At 44.8% G+C, this 23,546-nt stretch overlaps 1 protein-coding gene across 2 annotated transcripts in view; it reads right to left on the bottom strand.

Moving 5' to 3' along the window:
• plcb1l (phospholipase C beta 1-like) overlaps positions 1-23,546 on the bottom strand; it is a 233,917-nt gene that overhangs the window by 138,275 nt on the left and 72,096 nt on the right. For both annotated transcript variants that reach the window (XM_077245642.1, XM_077245643.1), the window contains exon 4: positions 62-202. In XM_077245642.1, coding sequence (XP_077101757.1) covers positions 62-202 — 141 coding nt within the window. The remainder of the gene's footprint in view (positions 1-61; positions 203-23,546) is intronic.

Here is a 23,546-nt window from a genome sequence, read left to right as displayed (position 1 = left end):
TTTGAAGAGATGCTTTGAGACGAGCGAAGCCTGTGATCACACACACACGTCTCCTGGTTACCTTGGCAACCTCCTCATGAAAGGCCACGAAGTTGTGGTAGGAGATATTGACCATGTCAGAACCGCTGACCACCGTAAGCGTCCGGTTCTCCATCCGCCCCTCCAGCGTCCCCACATCCAATAGCTCCCGCAGCTTCGGCTCCTGAGCAACGACAGACACGCATCACACACAACACAACACAACACAACACAGCACAGCACAACACAGCACAACACAGCACAACACAACTCAACACAGCACAACACAAGTCAACACGGCACAACACAACTCAACACAACACAGCACAGCACAGCGCAGCACAACACAGCACAACACAGCACAACTCAACATAGCACAACACAACTCAACACGGCACAACACAACTCAACACAACACAGCACAGCACAGCACAGCACAACACAACACTGTCCTAAATGATAAATCCGGTCAGATCAATGCTGGATCGGATCAGTCGGTCAGTGATCCAGTGTGGATCTCAATGATCTTCTTCTGTGACGAACCCAGGGATAAACTCTGTCACATCTCACTGTTACTGTACGTTACAGGCTTTGGGTTCTGTCGTCTGCAAGGACTAGCCTAGGGAATCTGCAGACACTGTTTGATGAGGGTCAGTCTCACATTTATTCCTCTCAGAGCTGGACTTGTTTCTCACAAGCAGCGAGAGAAAGCTGATTGTATAGAGTCTATTGGTGGCAATGGATCTACGATCTACTTATGCTTACGATGCTTTTGGGAAATGCAGCCCTGGACTGCAAATCCACAAACCCTTGATGTGGACCGTCTGAACCAGACCGTATATGCAGTTGCACACTTAATCAATAAAATGAAAAGTGCTGATTTAAAGGACTATCAATCCCACCAAGCGCCTGCGCTTGGACAGACCGCACACACATTCATCACTGGCGGGAAGATCCCTGTCCCTTCGTCTCAGTAAAGCCTGATCATCAAGCACTGTTAACACAGGACAGGTGTTATGAAGGGAACATGAGGGGCATAAAGGGGCTCATTGCACACAACCGTTATAGAGGAGAAATGTTAACGTTCATTTCACACTTGTATTATTTACCATGGACACGGACATCGTGTATTTCTGCCCAATTGTCTGTTTTTGTCCTATCTACTTTTCGCATGAGCGGCTCTTTAAATGTGACATATTATGCCCCTTTTCACAAGATATAATATAAATCTTTGGTGTCCCCAGAATGTGTCTGTTAAATTTCAGCTTAAAATACTAGATCATTTATTATGTCTTGTCAAATTTGCCCCATTTTGAGTGTGAGCAAAAATGGGCTGTTTTTGTGTGTGTCCCTTTAAATGCAAATGAGCTGCAGCTCCGCTCACATTCAGAAGAGGGCGGAGTCTTTACACGAGCTTCAGAAACTCCGGCAATAACAAAACACACCAATCTCACTCATCCAGAATCTAAAGGGCCAGTAATATTATAATAAGATCCTCTTCCTAGGCCAGAAGGGGAGCGAAATCTGATCGGCTTATTTTTTGACATGTTTGCAGAGAAAGGCTCACCAAACTTCTGTGTTGGTAGAAGCACCGGGGACCAGATTATAGCACTTTCACAAGGGAAAAGTCAGATTTTCAGGATATGTCCCCTTTAAAGTCTATTGTGAATTCATGTGAGAAAATATTTTCCCTTGTTGGTCTAGGGTTACCACTTTGCCAAAGATCTTGTAGTTTGTTCAGGTTACCAGTGTTGTGTAGTTTGTGCAGGTTACCAGTGTTGTGTTGTGTAGGTTGTACAGGTTACCAGTGTCGTGTTGTGTAGTTTGTGCAGGTTATCAGTGTTGTGTTAGTTTTCACTGTTATGCTGATGATACTCAGCTCTATATTTCTTCACTTTACATTTACATTTACATTTAGTCATTTAGCAGACGCTTTTATCCAAAGCGACTTACATTTGAGGATTAAACCAAGCGAGTCATCATGGAGAGGCAAAAACAACGCAAGAAGTGCTCAGAATACCAAGTTCAAACATTGCACAGAGTAGCATAAACCAGACAAGCGAAGATTTCAAGAAATAACTTTTTTTTTTCTTTTTTTTTTCCTATGTTAAGTGCTCACGGAAGAGATGAGTTTTCAGTTGTCTTTTGAATGCTGTCAGGGATTCTGCATTTCGGACGAGGGTGGGGAGATCATTCCACCAGCATGGAACCGTGAATGAGAATGTTCTGGACAGTGATTTTGTGCCTCGCTGTGATGGCACTACGAGCCGTCGCTCCTTGGCCGATCGTAGGCTTCTGGTAGGGATGTAGACCCGTAGGAGCGAGTGAAAGTAGGAGGGAGCTGAGCCGGTGTACAATCTGTAAGCAAGTGTCAGCGTCTTGAACTTGATTCGAGCAGCGAGTGGTAGCCAATGCAGGGAGATGAACAGCGGAGTGACGTGGGCTCTTTTGGGCTCGTTGAAGACAAGACGAGCAGCAGCATTCTGGATCATTTGTAAGGGTTTAGTTGCACATGATGGAAGACCAGCTAGAAGAGCATTGCAGTAATCAAGCCTAGAAATAACCAGGGCCTGGACAAGAAGTTGTGTTGCATGCTCAGTTAGGAAAGGCCTGATCTTCCTGATGTTGTGCATTAAAAACCTGCATGATCGAGCTGTCTTTGAAATGTGGTCTGTGAAGGTTAGCTGGTTATCAAAGATTACTCCAAGATTTCTGACTGACCTTGATGGGGTGATTGAGGAGGAGTCTAGCTGGATAGTGAAGTCGTGCTGTAGAGACGGATTGGCAGGGAGGACGAGAAGCTCAGTCTTTGCCAGGTTGAGCTGCAGGTGATGTTCCTTCATCCATGCCGAGATGTCCGCCAGACAGCTAGAGATACGTGCAGCTACTGTGGGATCGTCTGGTTGAAATGAGAGGTAGAGCTGGGTGTCATCAGCATAGCAGTGGTAAGAGAAACCATGTGCCTGTATGATGGGTCCCAGTGATGTGGTGTAAATGGAGAAGAGGAGGGGTCCAAGGACTGACCCCTGGGGAACCCCTGTGGTCAGTCGATGTGCTTTGGATATCTCGCCTCTCCATGCGACCCTGAATGACCTACCTGTGAGATAGGACTCAAACCAGTGGAGGGAAGTTCCAGTGATGCCCAGTGATGAGAGGGTGGACAGAATGATCTGATGATTCACAGTGTCGAAGGCAGCAGACAGGTCTAGGAGAATGAGAACTGATGATTTGGAAGCAGCTTTAGCGATCCGCAGGGCTTCTGTGACTGAAAGTAATGCGGTCTCGGTCGAATGCCCTTTCTTGAAGCCAGATTGGTTAACATCCAGCTGGTTGTTCAGAGACAGGAAAGATGATACTTGGTTGAAAGCAACTCGTTCAAGTGTTTTTGCAATGAATGGTAGGAGAGAGACAGGTCTGTAATTCTCTAGAAGTGATGTGTTTTATGTTGGTTTTTTAAGTAGTGGGGTTACCCGAGCCTGCTTAAATGATGTAGGAAAAATGCCAGTATGGAGGGATGAGTTGATGATGTGTGTGAGTGCTGGTAGAAGTGTGGGAGAGATGGCTTGTAGAAGGTGTGAGGGGATGGGGTCTAGAGGGCAGGTGGTAGGATGACTGGAGAGGAGAAGTTTAGATACTTCTTCCTCGGTTAGTGGAGAGAAGGAGGAGAGAAGGTTATTGGCTGTGGGAGAGGTTGGCCTAGGTTCCTGTGTGTGTGGAGGAGAGAACTGACTGCTAATGGTTGTTGTTTTGTTAGTGAAGAAGTAAGCAAAATCATCAGCAGTTAGCGAGGAGGAGGGTGGTGGTGGAGGTGGAGAGAGGAGAAAGTTGAATGTTTTGAAAAGTGTTCGTGTGTTAGAGGCGGTGTTGATCTTGTTGTGGAAATATGAAGATTTTGCGGCGTGAACATCAGCAGAATAGGAAGAGAGCAGAGATTGGTACATACTCAGGTCAGATGTATCTTTTGATTTGTGCCATTTTCTCTCCATTGCCCTGAGTTTAGTCCGGTGTTCACGAAGAAGCTCAGATAACCAGGGGTTAGAGGGAGTAGTGCGTGCTGGCCTGGAGGAGAGAGGGCAGATAGTGTCTAAAGAAGAAGTTAAAGTGGAACATAAAGTATCTGTTGCGGTATTCACATCTAGAGATGAGAATTGTGAGGGTGAGGGAAGAGAAGATGACACAGCAGAGGAAAGATGGGAAGGAGAAAGTGAGCGCAGGTTTCGTCTGAAGGTAACTGGTAGGGGAGTTGGTGGAGTGAGGATAGTGAGTTGTAGATTGAAAGTAATGAGGAAATGATCTGAAACATGGAGAGGGTTCACCAAAATGTTGTCAGTGATGCAGTTGCGTGTGTAGACCAGGTCCAGTTGGTTGCCTGACTTGTGAGTACCTGTGGTGATGAGCCGTTTGAGATCGAATGAGGCTAGGAGAGAGATGAAATCTGTAGCATACGGCTTCTCTAGATGGATGTTGAAATCGCCAAAGACTACAAGTGGGGTGCCGTCCTCAGGGAAAGAGGACAGCAGCACATCCAGCTCCTCAACAAAGCTTCCCAGTTGACCTGGGGGGCGATAAATGACTACAATCTGGATCTTAAAGGGAGTTGTAAGTGTAATAGCATGATATTCAAATGAGTTGTTATTGCATAGAGAAGAGAGAGTTGAGTATTTCCAATTGTTAGAAATGAGAATACCAGTCCCCCCACCCCTACCAGACTGGCGAGGGGTGTGGGAGAAAGAGAAGTTGTTAGAGAGAGCAGCAGGGGTTGCTGAGTCTTCTGGACGGATCCAGGTCTCAGTCAAGCCCAAGATATTAAGAGTTGAAAGAGATGCAAAGGCAGGAATGAAGTCAGCTTTATTGACTGCTGACTGACAATTCCATAGACCCATAGAAAGAGAGAGAGGTGTGTGTGTGGATGAGAGAACGGGACGCAGATTAGCAGTATTGCGCTGCCTTCTGTGCGTGATGAGAGTGCGTTGTCGAGAGACAACCGGAATGTATTGAAAGCACATGTTGATTAAGGGAAATAGAGTACAAGTAGTTAAGGAAAGGGAGAAGAAGATACTTAAGTGCTTAGCTGGTGTCGTTGCTCGGTGGAGTCGCACAGGTAGAGTCGATGGTCTTTACCCGAGTCGGTCTTCACATGAGAAGGCTGAAACGCTTCCGCTGCCGGTTCCGCGACAGCACGCAAACTACATAGATATAATGCGCTCAAATTACTGAGTGAGGACAGCTGTCTCGGACCAGCAATTAACACAGCACCCTCAAATAATCCGAAAATGTCAGAGATCGAAACTAGCTGTTGGCCAGTGACTCACTTAAGTGCTATGCAATTTGAACTGCAATAATATCCAGACGCGGCTCTTATAAAAAGTAGCAACGCGTCTACTTAAAATACAGATTTTTGAGAAGGTAAAAAATTAAAATAACCACAGAATCGAAAATAGCCCTAGCTTGAGATAAATACTAAACTGAAACAACAGGAGAACTGGATATTAAGAAAAAATCTACTTGCGCGCTCTTGTCGACTCCACAGACTTGACCGCTGTCCTGGCCTTGTCCTGAATCTCCACGAGTTTATATCTGTTTACAGTGGCTGTCTCGGACCAGCAATTAACACAGCACCCTCGAATAATCCGAAAATGTCAGAGATCGAAACTAGCTGTTGGCCAGTGACTCACTTAAGTGCTATGCAATTTAAACTGCAATAATATCCAGACGCGGCTCTTATAAAAAGTAGCAACGCGTCTACTTAAAATACAGATTTTTGAGAAGATAAAAAATTAAAATAACCACAGAATCGAAAATAGCCCTAGCTTGAGATAAATACTAAACTGAAACAACAGGAGAACTGGATATTAAGAAAAAATCTACTTGCGCGCTCTTGTCGACTCCACAGACTTGACCGCTGTCCTGGCCTTGTCCTGAATCTCCACGAATTTATATCTGTTTACAGTGGCTGTCTCGGACCAGCAATTAACACAGCACCCTCGAATAATCCGAAAATGTCAGAGATCGAAACGAGCTGTTGGCCAGTGACTCACTTAAGTGCTATGCAATTTAAACTGCAATAATATCCAGACGCGGCTCTTATAAAAAGTAGCAACGCGTCTACTTAAAATACAGATTTTTGAGAAGATAAAAAATTAAAATAACCACAGAATCGAAAATAGCCCTAGCTTGAGATAAATACTAAACTGAAACAACAGGAGAACTGGATATTAAGAAAAAATCTACTTGCGCGCTCTTGTCGACTCCACAGACTTGACCGCTGTCCTGGCCTTGTCCTGAATCTCCACGAATTTATATCTGTTTACAGTGGCTGTCTCGGACCAGCAATTAACACAGCACCCTCGAATAATCCGAAAATGTCAGAGATCGAAACGAGCTGTTGGCCAGTGACTCACTTAAGTGCTATGCAATTTAAACTGCAATAATATCCAGACGCGGCTCTTATAAAAAGTAGCAACGCGTCTACTTAAAATACAACGCGTCTACTTAAAATCACTTCCTGACGAAACTTACCAATCCACAAAATTAACGGAATGCATAGCTGTGTAGCGACTACGAGAATGTACCAAACACAATTGAAGCTTTTAGGGTGAGTGTTCATACATAATCACACAAAAGAGGCTTCACATTCCAGATTCAAATCACCAAACCCAGAGCCATAAATCACCCCTAGGCTCCAGAGAGTCTGTAACCAAAAAGACTTTTTATTGTTTAACTAAAGGAAGAACGTTGTCAACGTTTTATAATTTGGCAAGACAGATCTGTTCAGAAATTGTGAAACAAGAGGCCCTAACAAGAGGTCACCTGACCCCTGCGACTAACAGACTACGTCTTTCTTAAGGACCAAGGTCCCATGAGAGATGAACAAAAAACAGACTTCAGCAGGAACTATCCCTGACCCCAGACTGGAATGGCTTAAACCCCATAAACTTTACACACTAACACACTTTACATATCAAAATCCATAAAACTCATCCCAGAACAATTCTCGATGGACTTATAATCAAACATCATGTAACTACATAATTCTATGTTGTTTCTACAATATATGTGTTTGTCTAATATGCTTAGATGCCATACAATTCATAATTGTTATAAATATTAGGTGTGTGAATGAAAGTGTGTCGTGCTTCCTGTCGGCAGGATCGTATGTTTTTCTTTGCTTGATTGAAAGCTGGGTAAAATGTTTTGTATTCTTATAATAGTAATGATGGCTAAACTGTGGCCTCTTCTTCTCTCTGCTAGTGCTGGAGAGCAAGATCACAGATAACGCATGATTTACGATAAGAAGAAAATAGAGCCACCTGCTAAATTAAGCCAGTGTCTAATTGGCCAGAACTCATCCGGGAGGTTGGACAACCTTTGAGTTTAAAACCTTAGACCCGAACACAGAAGCGCTCTCTTCTCCTGCTGCTCTGCTCTCTTCTCTCGTGCTCTCTCTCGGAAAAAGTCAAGGCAGAACAAGTCAGGTGGAGCAGACGAGGGTTATAGTAACCATGTAGACGCATAGAGACAAATGACCCAAATCAAGATCAGGGTTTAAAACAGCTTCATCCAAGCCATCTAACTCGTCTCACTTTCCTTTATTTTTCCTTTGTTTTCTTTTCCGTTAAAAGTCTCGGTTCTAAGTTAAGTTTTGCTGCAAAGTTTCGTTTAAACGTTTCGACTGCAACGCGCTACCAACTTCAAAGACTTTCATCCATCCGCCAACACACCACGTGATTGGCTGCCCAAGATCTAGCAGCCACGAGGAGACCGCCAGCCAAGCAACGGACCCGGGAAACCCCTTTCCCCAGAAAAGGGAATCCCCAAAGCAAACCGAAGACAAGCAAGTAACCTTCAGACTCTTAACTGAACTGGTGCTTAATATAAAATTTAATAACCTGCCTAAGAAACGATAGAAGGGTTAAACCGATGATTGATGGTTCTTTCAGGTCATGTCTTTTAAGTGCATATAGAAACTTGGGATCTCACCATCTGACTCCTAAAACTCATTCTTCCTAACTCTCCTTCTTTCTGCAACTCGTATGAATGTGTGTGTGTGTGTGTGTGTGTGTGTGTGTGTGTGTGTGTGTGTGTGTGTGTGTGTGTGTGTGTGTGTGTGTGTGTGTGTGTGTGTGTGTGTGTGTGTGTGTGAGTGTGTGAGTGTGTGTGTGTGTGTGTGTGTGTGTGTGTGTACATGCACTACACAACACCCCTAACATACTCACTAACATACAGAAGTTAACCACCTCTACCGTGCAAAACATTCAACAAATATGTTTTCCCCCACAGGTAGAAACTAACTTCAGAAACTAGCTTAACAACTTAACTACACAACCATAGGAAACATGGTAACTACCCAACCAACAAGTACACCTGAGAAAACCTCTCACTACATCATGATACCTGACAACTTACATTTACATTTACATTACATTTATTCATTTAGCAGACGCTTTTATCCAAAGCGACTTACAAATGAGAACAATAGAAGCAGTTAAACTAACAGTAGGACAACAATACGCAAGTGCTATAACCCCTCTCAGTTTAACTTTAGTGCATTTTTTTAAAAATAGAATAGAATAGAAGAGAAGAGAAGAGAAAGTGTTAGTACTACTGAATCAAGTGCTGCCGAAAAAGATACGTCTTCAGCAGTTTCTTGAAAGTGGCTACTGACTCAGAAGCTCTAGTTGAGTTAGGCAGATCATTCCACCAACAGGGAACAGTCATGGTAAAGGTCCAAAAAAGAGATTTTGTGCCTCTTTGAGATGATACCACAAGACGACATTCGCTAGCAGAGCGCAAGTTTCTGGATGGCACGTAAGTCTGAAGTAATGAGTTTAGGTAAGAGGGAGCAGTGCCAGTGGTTGTTCTGTAGGCAAACGTCAGTGCCTTGAATTTAATGCGAGCGGCAACTGGCAACCAGTGCAATTTTGTGAGGAGAGGAGTGACGTGTGCTCTCTTCGGCTCATTATATATCCAAGATGGCGCCGCGGACCGCTGCCTCGGTGTGGAGCTCTCCAGCTATTGTGTTGTTTTTGTTCGTTTGTTCTGCGTTTAGTCATTCTTTTCCTATCAGTTTCACCAAAGACGAACTACTGGACATTAGGAAACACACACCAGAGACCTTTTCTACAGTTTTTGATTATTCAGACGTTTTGCTGGACATTCTCGTCGGAGGTGCAGCGTTGTTGTTCAAACGCGCGTTCAGACGCAAACGCGGGAAGCGAGCCGGCGCGCTGGTTAAACTCCGCGAGCGCGGCCTGCGCACTGCACTCCCCAGTATTCATCTCGCGAATCTCCGATCCCTTCCTAACAAAACGGATGAACTTCTTCTCCTCACCCACACTAACAAGGATTTTTTAAACTCTGCTGCTTTGTGCTTCACTGAAACCTGGCTGAGTGAAGCCATACCGGACAACGCAATACATCTGCCGGGCTTCCAGCTGTTCCGAGCGGATCGCATCGCGGAGCTAACGGGGAAAACGAGAGGTGGTGGATTGTGTTTCTACATTAACGAAAGTTGGTGTTCAGATGTAACAACACTGAAGAAGATGTGCTCTCCTAATTTAGAGGCACATTTCATAAACTGTAAACCCTTCTACTCGCCTCGGGAATTTTCCTCTTTCATTCTCGTGAATGTTTACATCCCTCCAGACGCGTGCGTGAGCGCGGCGCTACAACAGCTGGCTGAACAAATATCTGAAACGGAACAAAGGTACCCAGACTCTCTTTTAATCATTCTTGGGGATTTTAACAAAGCAAATCTTTCCCGTGAACTACCAAAATACAGACAGCACGTTACATGTCCCACCAGAGACAGTAATATACTGGACCACTGTTACACCACAATAAGAAATGCGTATCACTCCGTCCCACGGGCAGCTTTGGGGCTCTCTGATCACTGTTTGGTTCATCTCATACCGACCTACAGGCAGAAACTGAAATCAGTTAAACCTGGAATAAGGACTGTAAAAAGATGGACTAATGAAGCAGAGCAGAATTTACAGGCCTGCTTTGATTGCACTGATTGGACTGTTTTTGAAGCTGCAACCAATGATCTGGATGAGCTCACAGATACTGTAACATCATATATAAGTTTCTGTGAGGATACATGCATTCCTACCAGGACATTCTTATCATTCACTAATGATAAACCATGGTTTACTGGGAAACTCAAACACCTTCGTCATGCCAAAGAGGATGCTTACAGAAGTGGGGATAAAATCTTGTATAACCAGGCCAGAAACAGATTGACAAAGGAGATCAGAGTTGCTAAAAGGAACTACTCTGATAAACTGAAAAACCAGTTTTCATCCAACGACCCATCATCAGTCTGGAATGGCCTGAGGAACATCATCAACTACAAGTCACCATCCCCTCGATCTGTGGACAATCAACACCTGGCTGACGATTTAAATTCATTTTACTGCCGGTTTGAAAAGCCCTCATTAACACCACACACCCAGTCTGATCTGCACTTCACACTTTCACCATCACCTCCTGCACTCCAATTATCACTCCCCCCTCCTGCCATCCAACCTGAGCTTAAGGTCTGTGTGGAGGACGTGAGCCGAGTCTTCAAAAAACAGAAGACTAGGAAAGCCTCAGGCCCAGACGGCATCTCATCTGCTTGTTTAAAAGCCTGCGCTGACCAACTGGCCCCGGTCTTCACGCAGATCTTCAACAGATCATTGGAGCAGTGTGAAGTTCCCTGCTGCTTCAAACGCTCCACTATCATTCCTGTCCCCAAAAACCCCAAAATCACTGGACTTAATGACTACAGACCTGTCGCTCTCACGTCTGTAGTCATGAAGTCGTTTGAAAGACTGGTGCTGGCCCACCTGAAGGACCTCACTGGACCCTTGCTGGATCCCTTTCAGTTTGCTTACAGAGCAAATAGGTCTGTGGATGATGCAGTCAACATGGGACTGCATTATATCCTGCAACATCTCGACAGACCAGGGACTTATGCAAGGATCCTCTTTGTGGACTTCAGTTCGGCCTTCAATACCATCATGCCTGGTCTTCTCACAGCCAAACTGACCCAGCTCTCCATACCATCCTCGATCTGTCAGTGGATCACCAGCTTCCTGACGGACCGGCAGCAGCGAGTGAGACTGGGGAAACACACATCCAAGACACTCACAATCAGCACCGGAGCCCCCCAAGGGTGCGTTCTCTCCCCACTGCTCTTCTCCCTGTACACTAATGACTGCACTTCTAAAGACCCCACTGTCAATCTCCTGAAATTTGCCGACTACACCACTGTCATCGGTCTCATCCAAAACGGTGACGAGTCTGCTTACAGACTGGAGGTTGAACAGCTGGCTGCCTGGTGCAGTTATAACAACCTTGAGCTGAACACGCTCAAAACAGTGGAGATGATCGTGGACTTCAGGAGGAACAGCCCAGCACTCCCCCCACTCACCATCATGAACAGCACTGTGGAAGCAGTGGAGTCATTCAGGTTCCTGGGCACTATCATCTCTCAGGACCTGAAGTGGGACAATCACATTGACTCCACTGTGAAAAAGGCCCAGCAGAGACTGTACTTCCTTCTCCAGCTGAGGAAGTTCAACCTGCCACAGGATCTGCTGATTCAGTTCTACTCAGCCGTCATTGAGTCTGTCTTGTGCGCTTCCATCACTGTCTGGTTTGGTTCAGCTACCAAATCAGACATCAGGAGACTACAACGGACAGTCCGGACTGCGGAGAGGATCATTGGTGCCCCCCTGCCAAACCTCCAGGACCTGTACTCTTCCAGAGTGAGGAAGAGAGCAGGTAAAATCATCACAGACTCCACTCACCCTGGACACCACCTGTTTGAACTGTTACCGTCAAGACGGAGACTCAGATCACTGGCCACAAGAACATCTCGGCACAGGAACAGTTTCTTCCCACAGGCCATTTCCCTCCTGAACAGTTAACACTCCTCCCAAGGCATATGCCTGTAAGTGCAATACTCCCACTGTTTAGTGCAATATCCTACAACTCAGGTGATACTTATATGTAGATTTATTTATTTATAATATTCAAAACACTGTAAATAGGTTCATAATCTGTAAATCTGAAAATGTCTATTCTGACTAAACCAAACTGTGATAGTTTTATTCTCATATATTTATATTTATATTTTTATTTTTTTTTATTCTTATAATTTGTAGTATTATGTTTCATGTTTCATGTTGTATTTGTATTTGTATAGTCCACTGGAAGCCTCAGTACCAAAACAAATTCCTTGTGTGTGCAAGCACACTTGGCAATAAAGCTCTTTCTGATTCTGATTCTGATTCTGATTAAAGACTACTCTGGCTGAAGCATTCTGGATCAATTGTAGAGGTTTGACAGAGCAAGCTGGAAGACCAGCCAGGAGAGCATTACAATAGTCCAGTCTGGATAAAACATCTGCTTGGACAAGGAGTTGTGTAGCATGCTCTGTAAGGAAGGGTCTGATCCTCCTAATGTTGTGAAAGGCAAATCTGCAGGACCCGGCAGTTCTAGCAATGTGGTCTGTGAATTTCAACTGATCATCAATTACAAACCCAAGGTTCCTAGCTGACCTTGATGGAGTTATGGATGACGAGCCTAGCTGAATGGAGAAGTTGTGATGAAGTGTTGGGTTGGCCGGGACCACAAGTAGCTCTGTCTTCGCAAGGTTTAGTTGAAGGTGGTGGTCCTTCATCCAGCCAGAAATGTCTGTTAGGCAGGCTGAGATACGAGCAGCTACCGTCGGATCGTCAGGCTGGAATGAGAGGTAGAGTTGTGTGTCATCAGCGTAGCAATGATAGGAAAAGCCATGTTTCTGAATCACAGATCCTAGTGAGGTCATGTAGATGGAGAAGAGGAGTGGTCCAAGCACTGAGCCCTGAGGCACCCCAGTAGCTAGATGTTGGGTCTTAGATGCCACACCTCTTCACGACACCCTAAAGGACCTACCTGAGAAGTAAGACTCGAACCATTGGAGTGCAGTTCCCGAGATGCCCTTCATCTTTAGGATTGACAGGAGGATCTGGTGGTTAACTGTGTCAAAAGCAGTAGACAGATCCAGCAGGATGAGGACTGAGGATTTGGAAACTGCTCTTGCCAGTCTCAGAGCTTCAATTACTGAGAGCAGGGCAGTCTCAGTTGAGTGTCCGCTCTTGAAACCAGACTGATTGTTGTCCAAGAGGTTGTTCTGTGTAAGAAAGGAGGAGATCTGGTTGAAAACAACTCGTTCAAGTGTTTTCGCGACAAATGGAAGAAGAGATACCGGTCTGTAACTTGTTAGATGTGTTGGATTTAGATTGGGTTTCTTAAGCAGTGGGGTAACTCGAGCCTGCTTAAAAGCTGTGGGAAAAGTACCAGTGTGAAGAGAGGTGTTTATGATGTGCGTGAGCGTGGGTACAACTGAGGACTTAGAACTTAGAACAAAGAACTTAGAACTTAGCTGCGCAACCGTAGTTATAAGTCATGTCAGGAACACTCAACTGCTTTGTTTTGTTTTACTTCTTCATTCCTTTCCTTCTTTTATTAGGTAAAATGCCTGTCCACCCATAAGGGTCAAGGTCACAATAATAGGATTGACACACCACGCCTAATATTTGTAAGTCACCTTAAAATGAATGTGAGCCAGAGAACTCCCTGCATCATTCGTATCACAAATTGAAAGGTAAATTGGTCTAAACCTAAAACAATTTAGAAGAGAATAAAACAAACAAATCAAATTTAGTCACAAAGTTGATTAATCACCGTACCAGAACAAACTAGAATAACGGTCCTAAAATTGAACTAAACTTTATTCAACGTGATTGACTATATTGTGAGAGTGAACCTGTTTAGGCCTAGATAATCTAATGCTCTGCACCAGTAAAGTGACCAGTCATGGAGGTGTTGTCCTGTTGTTTGCTGTGTGTGTTTGCTTCCTCTACCCGTTTCTCCAGCGTTCACTGATGTCTTCTTCTCAACCCATCATCGAACGAAGGGGGGATATGTAACGACTACGAGAATGAACCAGTGACTCACTTAAGTGCTATGCAATTTAAACTGCAATAATATCCAGACGCGGCTCTTATAAAAAGTAGCAACGCGTCTACTTAAAATACAACGCGTCTACTTAAAATCACTTCCTGACGAAACTTACCAATCCACAAAATTAACGGAATGCATAGCTGTGTAGCGACTACGAGAATGAACCAAACACAATTGAAGCTTTTAGGTGATTGTTCATACATAATCACACAAAAGAGGCTTCACATTCCAGATTCAAATCACCAAACCCAGAGCCATAAATCACCCCTAGGCTCCAGAGAGTCTGTAACCAAAAATACTTTTTATTGTTTAGTTAAAGGAAGAACGTTGTCAAAGTTTTATAATTTGCCAAGACAGATCTGTTCAGAAATGGTGAAACAAGAGGCCCTAACAAGAGGTCACCTGACCCCTGCGACTAACAGACTACGTCTTTCTTAAGGACCAAGGTCCCATGAGTGATGAACAAAAAACAGACTTCAGCAGGAACTATCCCTGACCCCAGACTGGAATGGCTTAAACCCCATAAACTTTACACACTAACACACTTTACATATCAAAATCCATAAAACTCATCCCAGAACAATTCTCGATGGACTTTTAATCAAACATAATGGAACTACATAATTCTATGTTGTTTCTACAATATATGTGTTTGTCTAATATGCTTAGATGGCATACAATTCATAATTGTTATAAATATTAGGTGTGTGAATGAAAGTGTGTCGTGCTTCCTGTCGGCAGGATCGTATGTTCTTCTTGGCTTGATTGAAATCTGGGTAAAATGTTTTGTATTCTTATAATAGTAATAATGGCTAAACTTTGGCCTCTTGTTCTCTCTGCTAGTGCTGGAAAGCAAGATCACAGATAACGCATGATTTACGATAAAAAGAAAATAGAGCCACCTGCTAAATTAAGCCAGTGTCTAATTGGCCAGAAGTCATCCGGGAGGTTGGACAACCTTTCAGTTTAAAATCTTAGACCGCTTAGAACACAGAAGCGCTATCTTCTCAGGCTGCTCTGCTCTCTTCTCTCGTGCTCTCTCTCGGAAAAAGTCAAGGCAGAACAAGTCGGGTGGAGCAGACGAGGGTTATAGTAACCATGTAGACGCATAGAGACAAATGACCCTTTATCTCATTGTGGCGAGGGACGGCCGAGGGACGTGAGAGGACGGCGCGAGGCCGGTGGTGCGATTGCTAATGAGCAACACCTGCATAGCACACCGGTCTCGCATCTCTCACGGAGGAGCGGAAGCATAAAGGGGGAGCGACGACATTAATGATCGAGAGAGGAACAGGCCTGATTTTAGTTGTTCTGGTTTTTGTATTTGTGTTTTATTTTAGCCAGCAGTCGTCCGCGAGGGGCTGCTGGCCGTTATGTTTATTTTGAGTAAGCCAGCAGTCGTCCGCGAGGGGCTGCTGGCGGTATTTTAGTTTGTTTATTTTATTTTAAATAAAGTTTGTTAAATGTTCTCCAGTTCCCGCCTCCTTCTTCCCTGAACATTGTTACACTCATTCTTCCTCACTCTCCTTCTTTCTGCAACTCGTATGAATGTGTGTGTGTATGTGTGTGTGTGTGTGTGTGTGTGTGTGTGTGCTAGATATTAGTTTTATGTTGTCAGGATTCAGGCTCGGAGACAGAGGTAAGTGATAAACATAAATGTATCTTTATTTAACTCAAAGGTAAGTATGCAGGGTTTCGGGAGTTCCACGGTGATCTCGAAGAGGATATATGTGGCAGGAATGCATCCAGGTGAGTGAATCCTCTTCTTAAGGAATAACGTGGCGGGTAACACAGATCAATAACTTGAGTTTTTCTCTCTTTTCAGATCGTTCGTGGATAGGCGTGATTCAGGAAGGATTCCAGGTGAGTAGATCCTTTGAAGTGCACGTGACAATGAGCTCACCAGTTCAGTGATACTTTCCCTTTCTCTTGCAGCTCATCCAGTGGGAAACGGGACTCGTGGCGGATTCCAGGAAACGGAGAACATGAGTCATGGAGCGGATCCTGGGAACATCAGAACAAGGACAACAAGGTTAGTTTCTTTCAGGTAAGTATACTTTACGTCCGTTGCTGAAGGATGGCTCAGAGTGAGACAAGTGGTGACTGGTAAGGGTCGTTCCTGTTGGAGGCTTGACAATGACTGGGAGTGAATCGGGTGCTTTTGTGCTGGCTGGGAAGTGAGTGCTGAGTGGAAACAGGTGCAAGTGATCAGTAATCTGGGGACAGTGATCTTTGCGTGGTGACATGTGAGGGATCTTATTGGCTCCTGACAGTACCCCCCCCCTCCAGAGTCCGCCCAAGCGGACCTTGGACCTCGACGTCGTGGGGGTCTGCCTCTGGGTCGTGGTGCAGGTTTCTCGGGATGCTGAGCATGGAATTCTAGGAGCAGACTGGGATCAAGAACATCATTACGAGGTACCCAACTTCTCTCTTCTGGCCCATATCCCTCCCAATCAATGAGGTATTCTAACTGACCTCCCCGACGTCGAGAGTCCAAGATCTCCTTGATGAGGTAGATGGGCTCGGGTTCAACGGGTGGTATCGGGGGGTTTTCTTCGGGTTCGACCTCGTTGACTGACTGGGGAGTCTGTGGATGATGGGGTTTCAGAAGTGAGACGTGAAACGTGGGATGGATACGGTATTCTGGGGGCAACCGGAGCTGGTAAGTGACTGGGTTGACTTGCTTGACAATTGGAAAGGGTCCGATGTACTTGGGATTTAATTTCTTACATGACTGGCGCAGTTTGATATCTCGAGTGGAAAGCCAGACTAGTTGCTCAGGTTGGTATTCTGGCGTGGATCTTCGGCGGGTGTCAGCGAACTGCTGTTGTCTATTCACAGCTTGTCGGATGTGCTGATGAGCCAATTCTTGAAGCTGTTCGTTTATTTCCCACTGGATAGGATTTACGAATAACCTCTCGGGTAGAATGGTCTCAGGTTGATCAACAGGGCTCTCAGGGGCATGGATACGGGAAAGAGCGTCTGCACGGGTATTCTTGGATCCTGGAAGATAGGCAATCTTGAAATGAAAGCGTGTAAAGAATAATGCCCATCTGGCCTGACGTGGATTTAACCGCTTGGCATCTCTCAGGTATTGGAGATTCTTATGATCGGTTAGGACTAGAAATGGGTGTTTGGCTCCCTCTAGCCAATGTCGCCATTCTTCCAAGGCAAGTTTTACTGCGAGAAGTTCTCGATTTCCAATATCGTAGTTTGCCTCTGCTGGAGAAAACTTTTTGGAGAAGAATGCACAAGGGAGTGGCTTTGAGGAGAACTCGGAACATTGGGACAGGATTCCTCCAACCCCGGTGGTGGAGGCATCGACTTCCACCATGAATGGTTTTTCAGGGTCTGGATGGTGAAGCAAAGGGGCACTGGTGAAGGCAGATTTCAGAGCATGAAAAGCTTTCTCAGCCTCGGAGTTCCACTGCAGGATCTTAGGTTTTCCTTTTAGCAAGGAGGTCAATGGAGAAGTGAGAAGACTGTACTGGTTGATAAATCTCCTATAGAAGTTGGTGAACCCGAGAAATCTCTGAAGCTCCTTCACGGACTTGGGAGTTGGCCAGGACAGGACGGTCTCGGTCTTTTGTTGGTCCATCTCCACTCCTCGATCGCTGAGTATGTATCCCAGGAAGTCGATGGTGCTTTGATGAAAGGTACACTTCTCAGCTTTCAGGAACAGAGCGAATTCTCTGAGACGTTGTAGGACTAGAGACACATGTCTCTGGTGTTCGATTGGATTCTTGGAATAGATCAAGATGTCATCGATATAGACCAGAACAAACTTCCCTAGAAAGTCTCTGAGGATCTCATCCATGAAACTTTGGAAAACGGAAGGAGCGTTGACCAAACCATATGGCATGACAAGATATTCGTATTGGCCAGCAGGGGTTATGAAAGCAGTCTTCCACTCATCTCCTCCTTTGATACGGATTAGATTGTACGCACTCCGTAAGTCAAGCTTGGTGAACATCTTTGCCTCTCTGAGTTGTTCGAGAGCAGCAGGTATGAGAGGCAAAGGGTAGCTAAACTTCACAGTGACTTGATTCAAGGCTCTGTAATCAATGCATGGTCTTAAACCACCGTCTTTCTTGGCCACGAAGAAGAAACTTGCGGCGGCAGGAGATGTGGAAGGTCGGATGTAACCCTGATCTAAAGCTTCGTGGATATATTTCTTCATGGATTCTTGCTCTGGAATGGACAAGGAGTAAATCCGACCCTTGGGGAGACGTGCATCAGGGATCAGGTCTATAGCACAATCCCATGGTCGATGAGGGGGTAACTTGGAAGCAGTGACAGGATTGAAGACGTCAGAGAACTTAGAATAACAGGCTGGGATATTAGTTGACAAGTTTTCCGTGGGACTCTCTATGGACGTGGAGTTAACTTTGAGCACTTGGGTCCTTGGGTTACTGGATGAACGGGATACTGGATCGTTGATCTCTGGACATTGACATCCCCATTGCAGGATTTTCCCAGACGTCCAATCAATGGTGGGTTGGTGATGGACGAGCCATGGCCGACCAAGGATGAGATCTGTTTGGCTGTTTAGCAACACAAATGGTTCAAACCACTCTTGGTGCGTCTCTCCCACACACAATTGAATAGGACCAATCTGGGTAGTAACGTTCGTCTTGTTAATTAACACACCCGTTACAGCGTAGATGGCGAAAGACTTGGGAGTGTTGATCTCTCGCAGACTGAGCCTCTTACAGAGTTCTCCAGAAATGAAGTTTCCCGCGGACCCTGAGTCGATGATAGCTGTTACGGAGATGTGTTTTTCTTGAATCTTTAATATCACAGGAATCGTGAGTGGTGCTGAGACAATGGGTTGATTAAAGACTGAGCTTACCATCATTTTCCCCGGTCGAATTGGGCAGATAACTCTGAAGTGACCCTTGGTACCACAGTACATACATAACTTCATCTCTCTTCGACGAACACGTTCAGCCTGAGAAATTTTTGAAGTGTCGACTTGCATCTCTTCAACTTGATTTTCTGGATTGAGATTCTTGGGATTCTGAAAAGACACAGGATGGTGATGAGACTGATCAGCGTAACAACTCAAAGATCGTTGATGGACTCGCTTGGCTTGCTGAATGAATTTCTCAATTCCTAAGCTGTCATCATAGATCGCCAGTTGGAGGCGCAAAGCTGGGTTTAAACCTCGACGGAAAACAGAAATCAGAGCTCTCTCATTCCATCCACTATTTGATGCAAGTGTGCGAAATTCCACAGAATACTCAGTCAATGACTTCTTTCCTTGACGTAATTGTAGGAGCTGTTCTCCAAATGAGGAATCATCCGCGGGTCGTCCGAAAACTTCCTTAAAATGTTTGACAAACTCTTGAACTGACGCAACCACTGTGGATTCCTGCATCCATAACGCCTCTGCCCACCTCAGAGCTGCTCCAGAGAGTTGCTGAATGATAAATGCCACTTTCGATCTCTCATTGGGATAGAGCTGAACTTGCTGTTCCAGAGCTAGCGAACACTGGAGTAAAAATCCGTTGCAGTCCTCCGCCCGGCCAGAGAAGGGCGCTGGGCGCGACGGGGGAGTTGCAAAGCAGGTAATCGAAGAAGCGGCGCTCGCGGAAGTTCTCACTGGAGTAAACATGGGTTCTGTCGGAGGATCGGTGGTAGGTGTGGAGCTGGTAGCAACAGCGGGCTGTCCGGAATCCATCTCTCACCTCTTTCTGTTGTTAGGTCAAGCCTTCTGTCAGGATTCAGGCTCGGAGACAGAGGTAAGTGATAAACATAAATGTATCTTTATTTAACTCAAAGGTAAGTATGCAGGGTTTCGGGAGTTCCACGGTGATCTCGAAGAGGATATATGTGGCAGGAATGCATCCAGGTGAGTGAATCCTCTTCTTAAGGAATAACGTGGCGGGTAACACAGATCAATAACTTGAGTTTTTCTCTCTTTTCAGATCGTTCGTGGATAGGCGTGATTCAGGAAGGATTCCAGGATTCCAGTGAGACAAGTGGTGACTGGTAAGGGTCGTTCCTGTTGGAGGCTTGACAATGACTGGGAGTGAATCGGGTGCTTTTGTGCTGGCTGGGAAGTGAGTGCTGAGTGGAAACAGGTGCAGGTGATCAGTAATCTGGGGACAGTGATCTTTGCGTGGTGACATGTGAGGGATCTGATTGGCTCCTGACATATGTGTTAGTCTTATAATCAATAAAGTATTGTTTGTATTTGAAAAGAGAAGTATTACTTGTGTTATGTGCTTACGAATTTATTGTCTTGAACTGCGATCTAAGCTATCTATGCTTTTACGCTTGAATTATTTCTTATTTAGCTGTTAGCTGGGAATTAGTCTTTCTTGGCCAGGAAGATATTATATTTCCTAGAATTAATAATTGTTTATGCTTTCTGTTCATTGGATGAACTGATAAAATGATCATACTATTGATTCTGCTACAGTAAATTCTGATAATAATTAAACTATAAGTTATTGATCATAATCCGTTATGAATAATAATTAGTTATATTTATACGGGCGTATAAACGCTACAGCTGATATAAAAAACTGGATGACTAGTAATTTCCTACTACTTAATTCTGAAAAAACAGAGATTCTAATTATTGGACAAAAAACTCACGTAATAACCTAGAATACTGTCTAACACTTGATGCTGCTCTGTCAAGTCTTCGTCGTCGGTTAGTAACCTGTGTGTGTGTGTGTGTGTGTGTGTGTGTGTGTGTGTGTGTGTGTGTGTGTGTGTGTGTGTGTGTGTGTGTGTGTGTGTGTGTGTGTGTGTGTGTGTGTGTGTGTGTGTGTGTGTGTCTAGTATCTGGTGAGGGTGATTGAGATCGATTGCTCAATTGCTCCTGTCTGCCTGCTGCTGCTAAGTTGGTTTGCGTCTGTAAGCTTCGTATATCTTTCTGTTTTGAATCATTATTTACTATCATTTCCTGTTGTTTATACTGCTAAATATAACTTTCACATATTAACCTTACATCGCTAGCTTCAATATAAATCGTTGCTAGCACAACATGCTAGTGATTCGCTAGCCTGTTAGCATGCCATCAGTGCGCTCTTTATTTATTTATTTATTTTGCTCACGCCTTTTACAAATCCATCAAACAACTGTGGTGAGTATCAGTCAGTCAAACAAACACGGTGAGTCATTTTATCTTCTCCTCTTATTGTGACTTGCACTTCATGTAAAATGTATAGTATAGCCTTCTCTGTCTGCACAAGATTTACATGTGATAAATGGGCCCATCGGCTACTCCGGAACTCATCGCTGAAATAAAAACCTTCGGATTACTTCAACGTCACCGTTACATCCACAGAGGCTCCCGTAGAAACTTAATACACATATCCACCGGGAATGAAAGCTTCGGCGCAACACTCCCTCATTGCTTCTCTTCCGCGTCCCGGCACCGAAACAGCAACGCACAACGTCATCAGAGCCAACGTCACGTGAACCATTTCAACCTCCGGTCAGTTCCCGTTTCTGTATCACCCCCTTCAAAACAAAAGTCTCTCAAGCTTGGACTACTGAACATAAGATCCCTTAACAACAAAAGCATCATTCTCAACGAATTCATCCTGGACTCACAATTAGAATTAATCTGTTTAACTGAAACCTGGCAAACACCCCACGATTACTTTTCCCTCAACCAAGCCACACCCACTGGATTCTCATACATGGACCAACCTCGTCCTGAAGGCAGGGGCGGTGGTATTGCTGTCATCTATAGACAAACCCTCAAGCTTCGCCCTCTCCCCATCCCATCTGTTCCCTCTTTTGAACACCTCTCATTTAAGCTCTTAGGCCCCACTCCTCTGACTATTTCAACAATTTATCGCCCTCCCAAACCCAATCCTTCCTTCCTGTCAGATTTTTCAGAATTTATAACTCAACTCTGTACAACTTCATTAAGAATATTACTTGTAGGTGACTTCAATTTCCATATCGATTCTTCCACCTCCAAACCCGCCACGGATTTCTTGGACATCATACACAGTTTTAACTTCATACAACATGTCAATTTCCCCACCCACACCCGTGGACACACTTTGGACTTGGTCTGCTCTACTGGACTTAATATTGACACTCTCACACACAGAGATCTGGCCATATCTGATCATCTCGCCATAACATTTCACATCAATCTCCCCAGCCCTCACTTCAACCAGACACGCACCATATCTTACCGAAATCTAAAGTCCCTCTGTCTCACCTCTTTTTCCTCCCATATTGCAAACACAATTTCCATATCCAGCATCCCTGAAAATTCAACCACCGCTGACCTAGTAGTTCACTACAACCGCACACTCACATCGAGCCTAAATACTCTCGCACCAGTAAAAACTGCAATAGTTACATTTGCCCGCTCTGCTCCCTGGTTCACTCCTGAACTGCACAAACTCAAAAAAGAGCGCAGACAACTGGAACGCCTACATAAGAAAACTGGACTCACTGTACACCTTCAAGCCTACAAGGATCACAGCCATCATTATAGATCAGCGCTCACATCAGCCCGAACAGCTTTTTATTCTGGGATCATTCACTCTCGATCTACCAACCCCCGGACTCTGTTTGCCACAGTTAATAAATTTCTCAAACCCATTGACAATATCACTCATTCATTCACCATGGACAAATGCAATAATTTCATCGACTTCTTTAAATACAAAATTGACAGCATTCACCAAGAACTCTCTGCGAACATTTCTCCTAGTATAGATCACCAATCTACCTCATCCTTTCCATTTCACATCATTCTCCCCTCTCTATCAGTCATTACAGAAACCGATCTTATTAGCCACTTCAACAAAATCCACCCCACAACCTGCCCAATTGACCCCATTCCGTCTGCACTGGTCAAAGATTGCCTCCCCATCCTCAGCCCACTCATCATGGCTATCATCAACTCCTCTCTCACCTCTGGAACAGTTCCTTCTTCCTTCAAAGTTGCAGCCATCACACCAATACTTAAAAAACCTGAACTGGATCCTGACAACCCCAACAACTTCCGCCCCATCTCTAACCTACCTTTCCTGTCTAAAATCCTGGAACGCTCGGTCGCCTCTCAACTAAAACATCATCTCCTTTCCAATCAGCTCTACGAAACCTTTCAGTCTGGATTCCGCACTCATCACTCTACTGAAACTACATTACTCAAAGTAACAAATGACCTCCTGCTCGCCTCTGACTCTGGTTCCCTCTCCATTCTCCTCCTACTTGACCTCTCTGCCGCCTTCGACACCATTGACCACTCCATCCTCTTACAACGCCTACAACATCTTGGAATTTCTGGCTCAGCTCTCTCCTGGTTCATCTCCTACCTTACCGACCGATCTCAATTCATATCCATCAACAACTGTACGTCTCACACCATACCTGTCAATCACGGAGTCCCTCAAGGCTCGGTGTTAGGTCCCCTTCTGTTTATTCTGTATATGCTTCCCCTTGGACTTATCATTCTTAATCATGGATTAAAATTCCATAGTTATGCTGACGACACACAACTATACCTCAGCACCAAATCCATCACTTCTGCCACAGTATCA

This window comes from Siphateles boraxobius, unplaced genomic scaffold (genome assembly GCF_051911475.1).
Source record: "Siphateles boraxobius isolate OS27281-9 unplaced genomic scaffold, OSU_SipBor_1 274, whole genome shotgun sequence".
NCBI lineage: Eukaryota > Metazoa > Chordata > Actinopteri > Cypriniformes > Leuciscidae > Siphateles > Siphateles boraxobius.
Note: the sequence above shows the minus strand (reverse complement) of the source record. Positions and strands in the feature narration are given on the sequence as shown.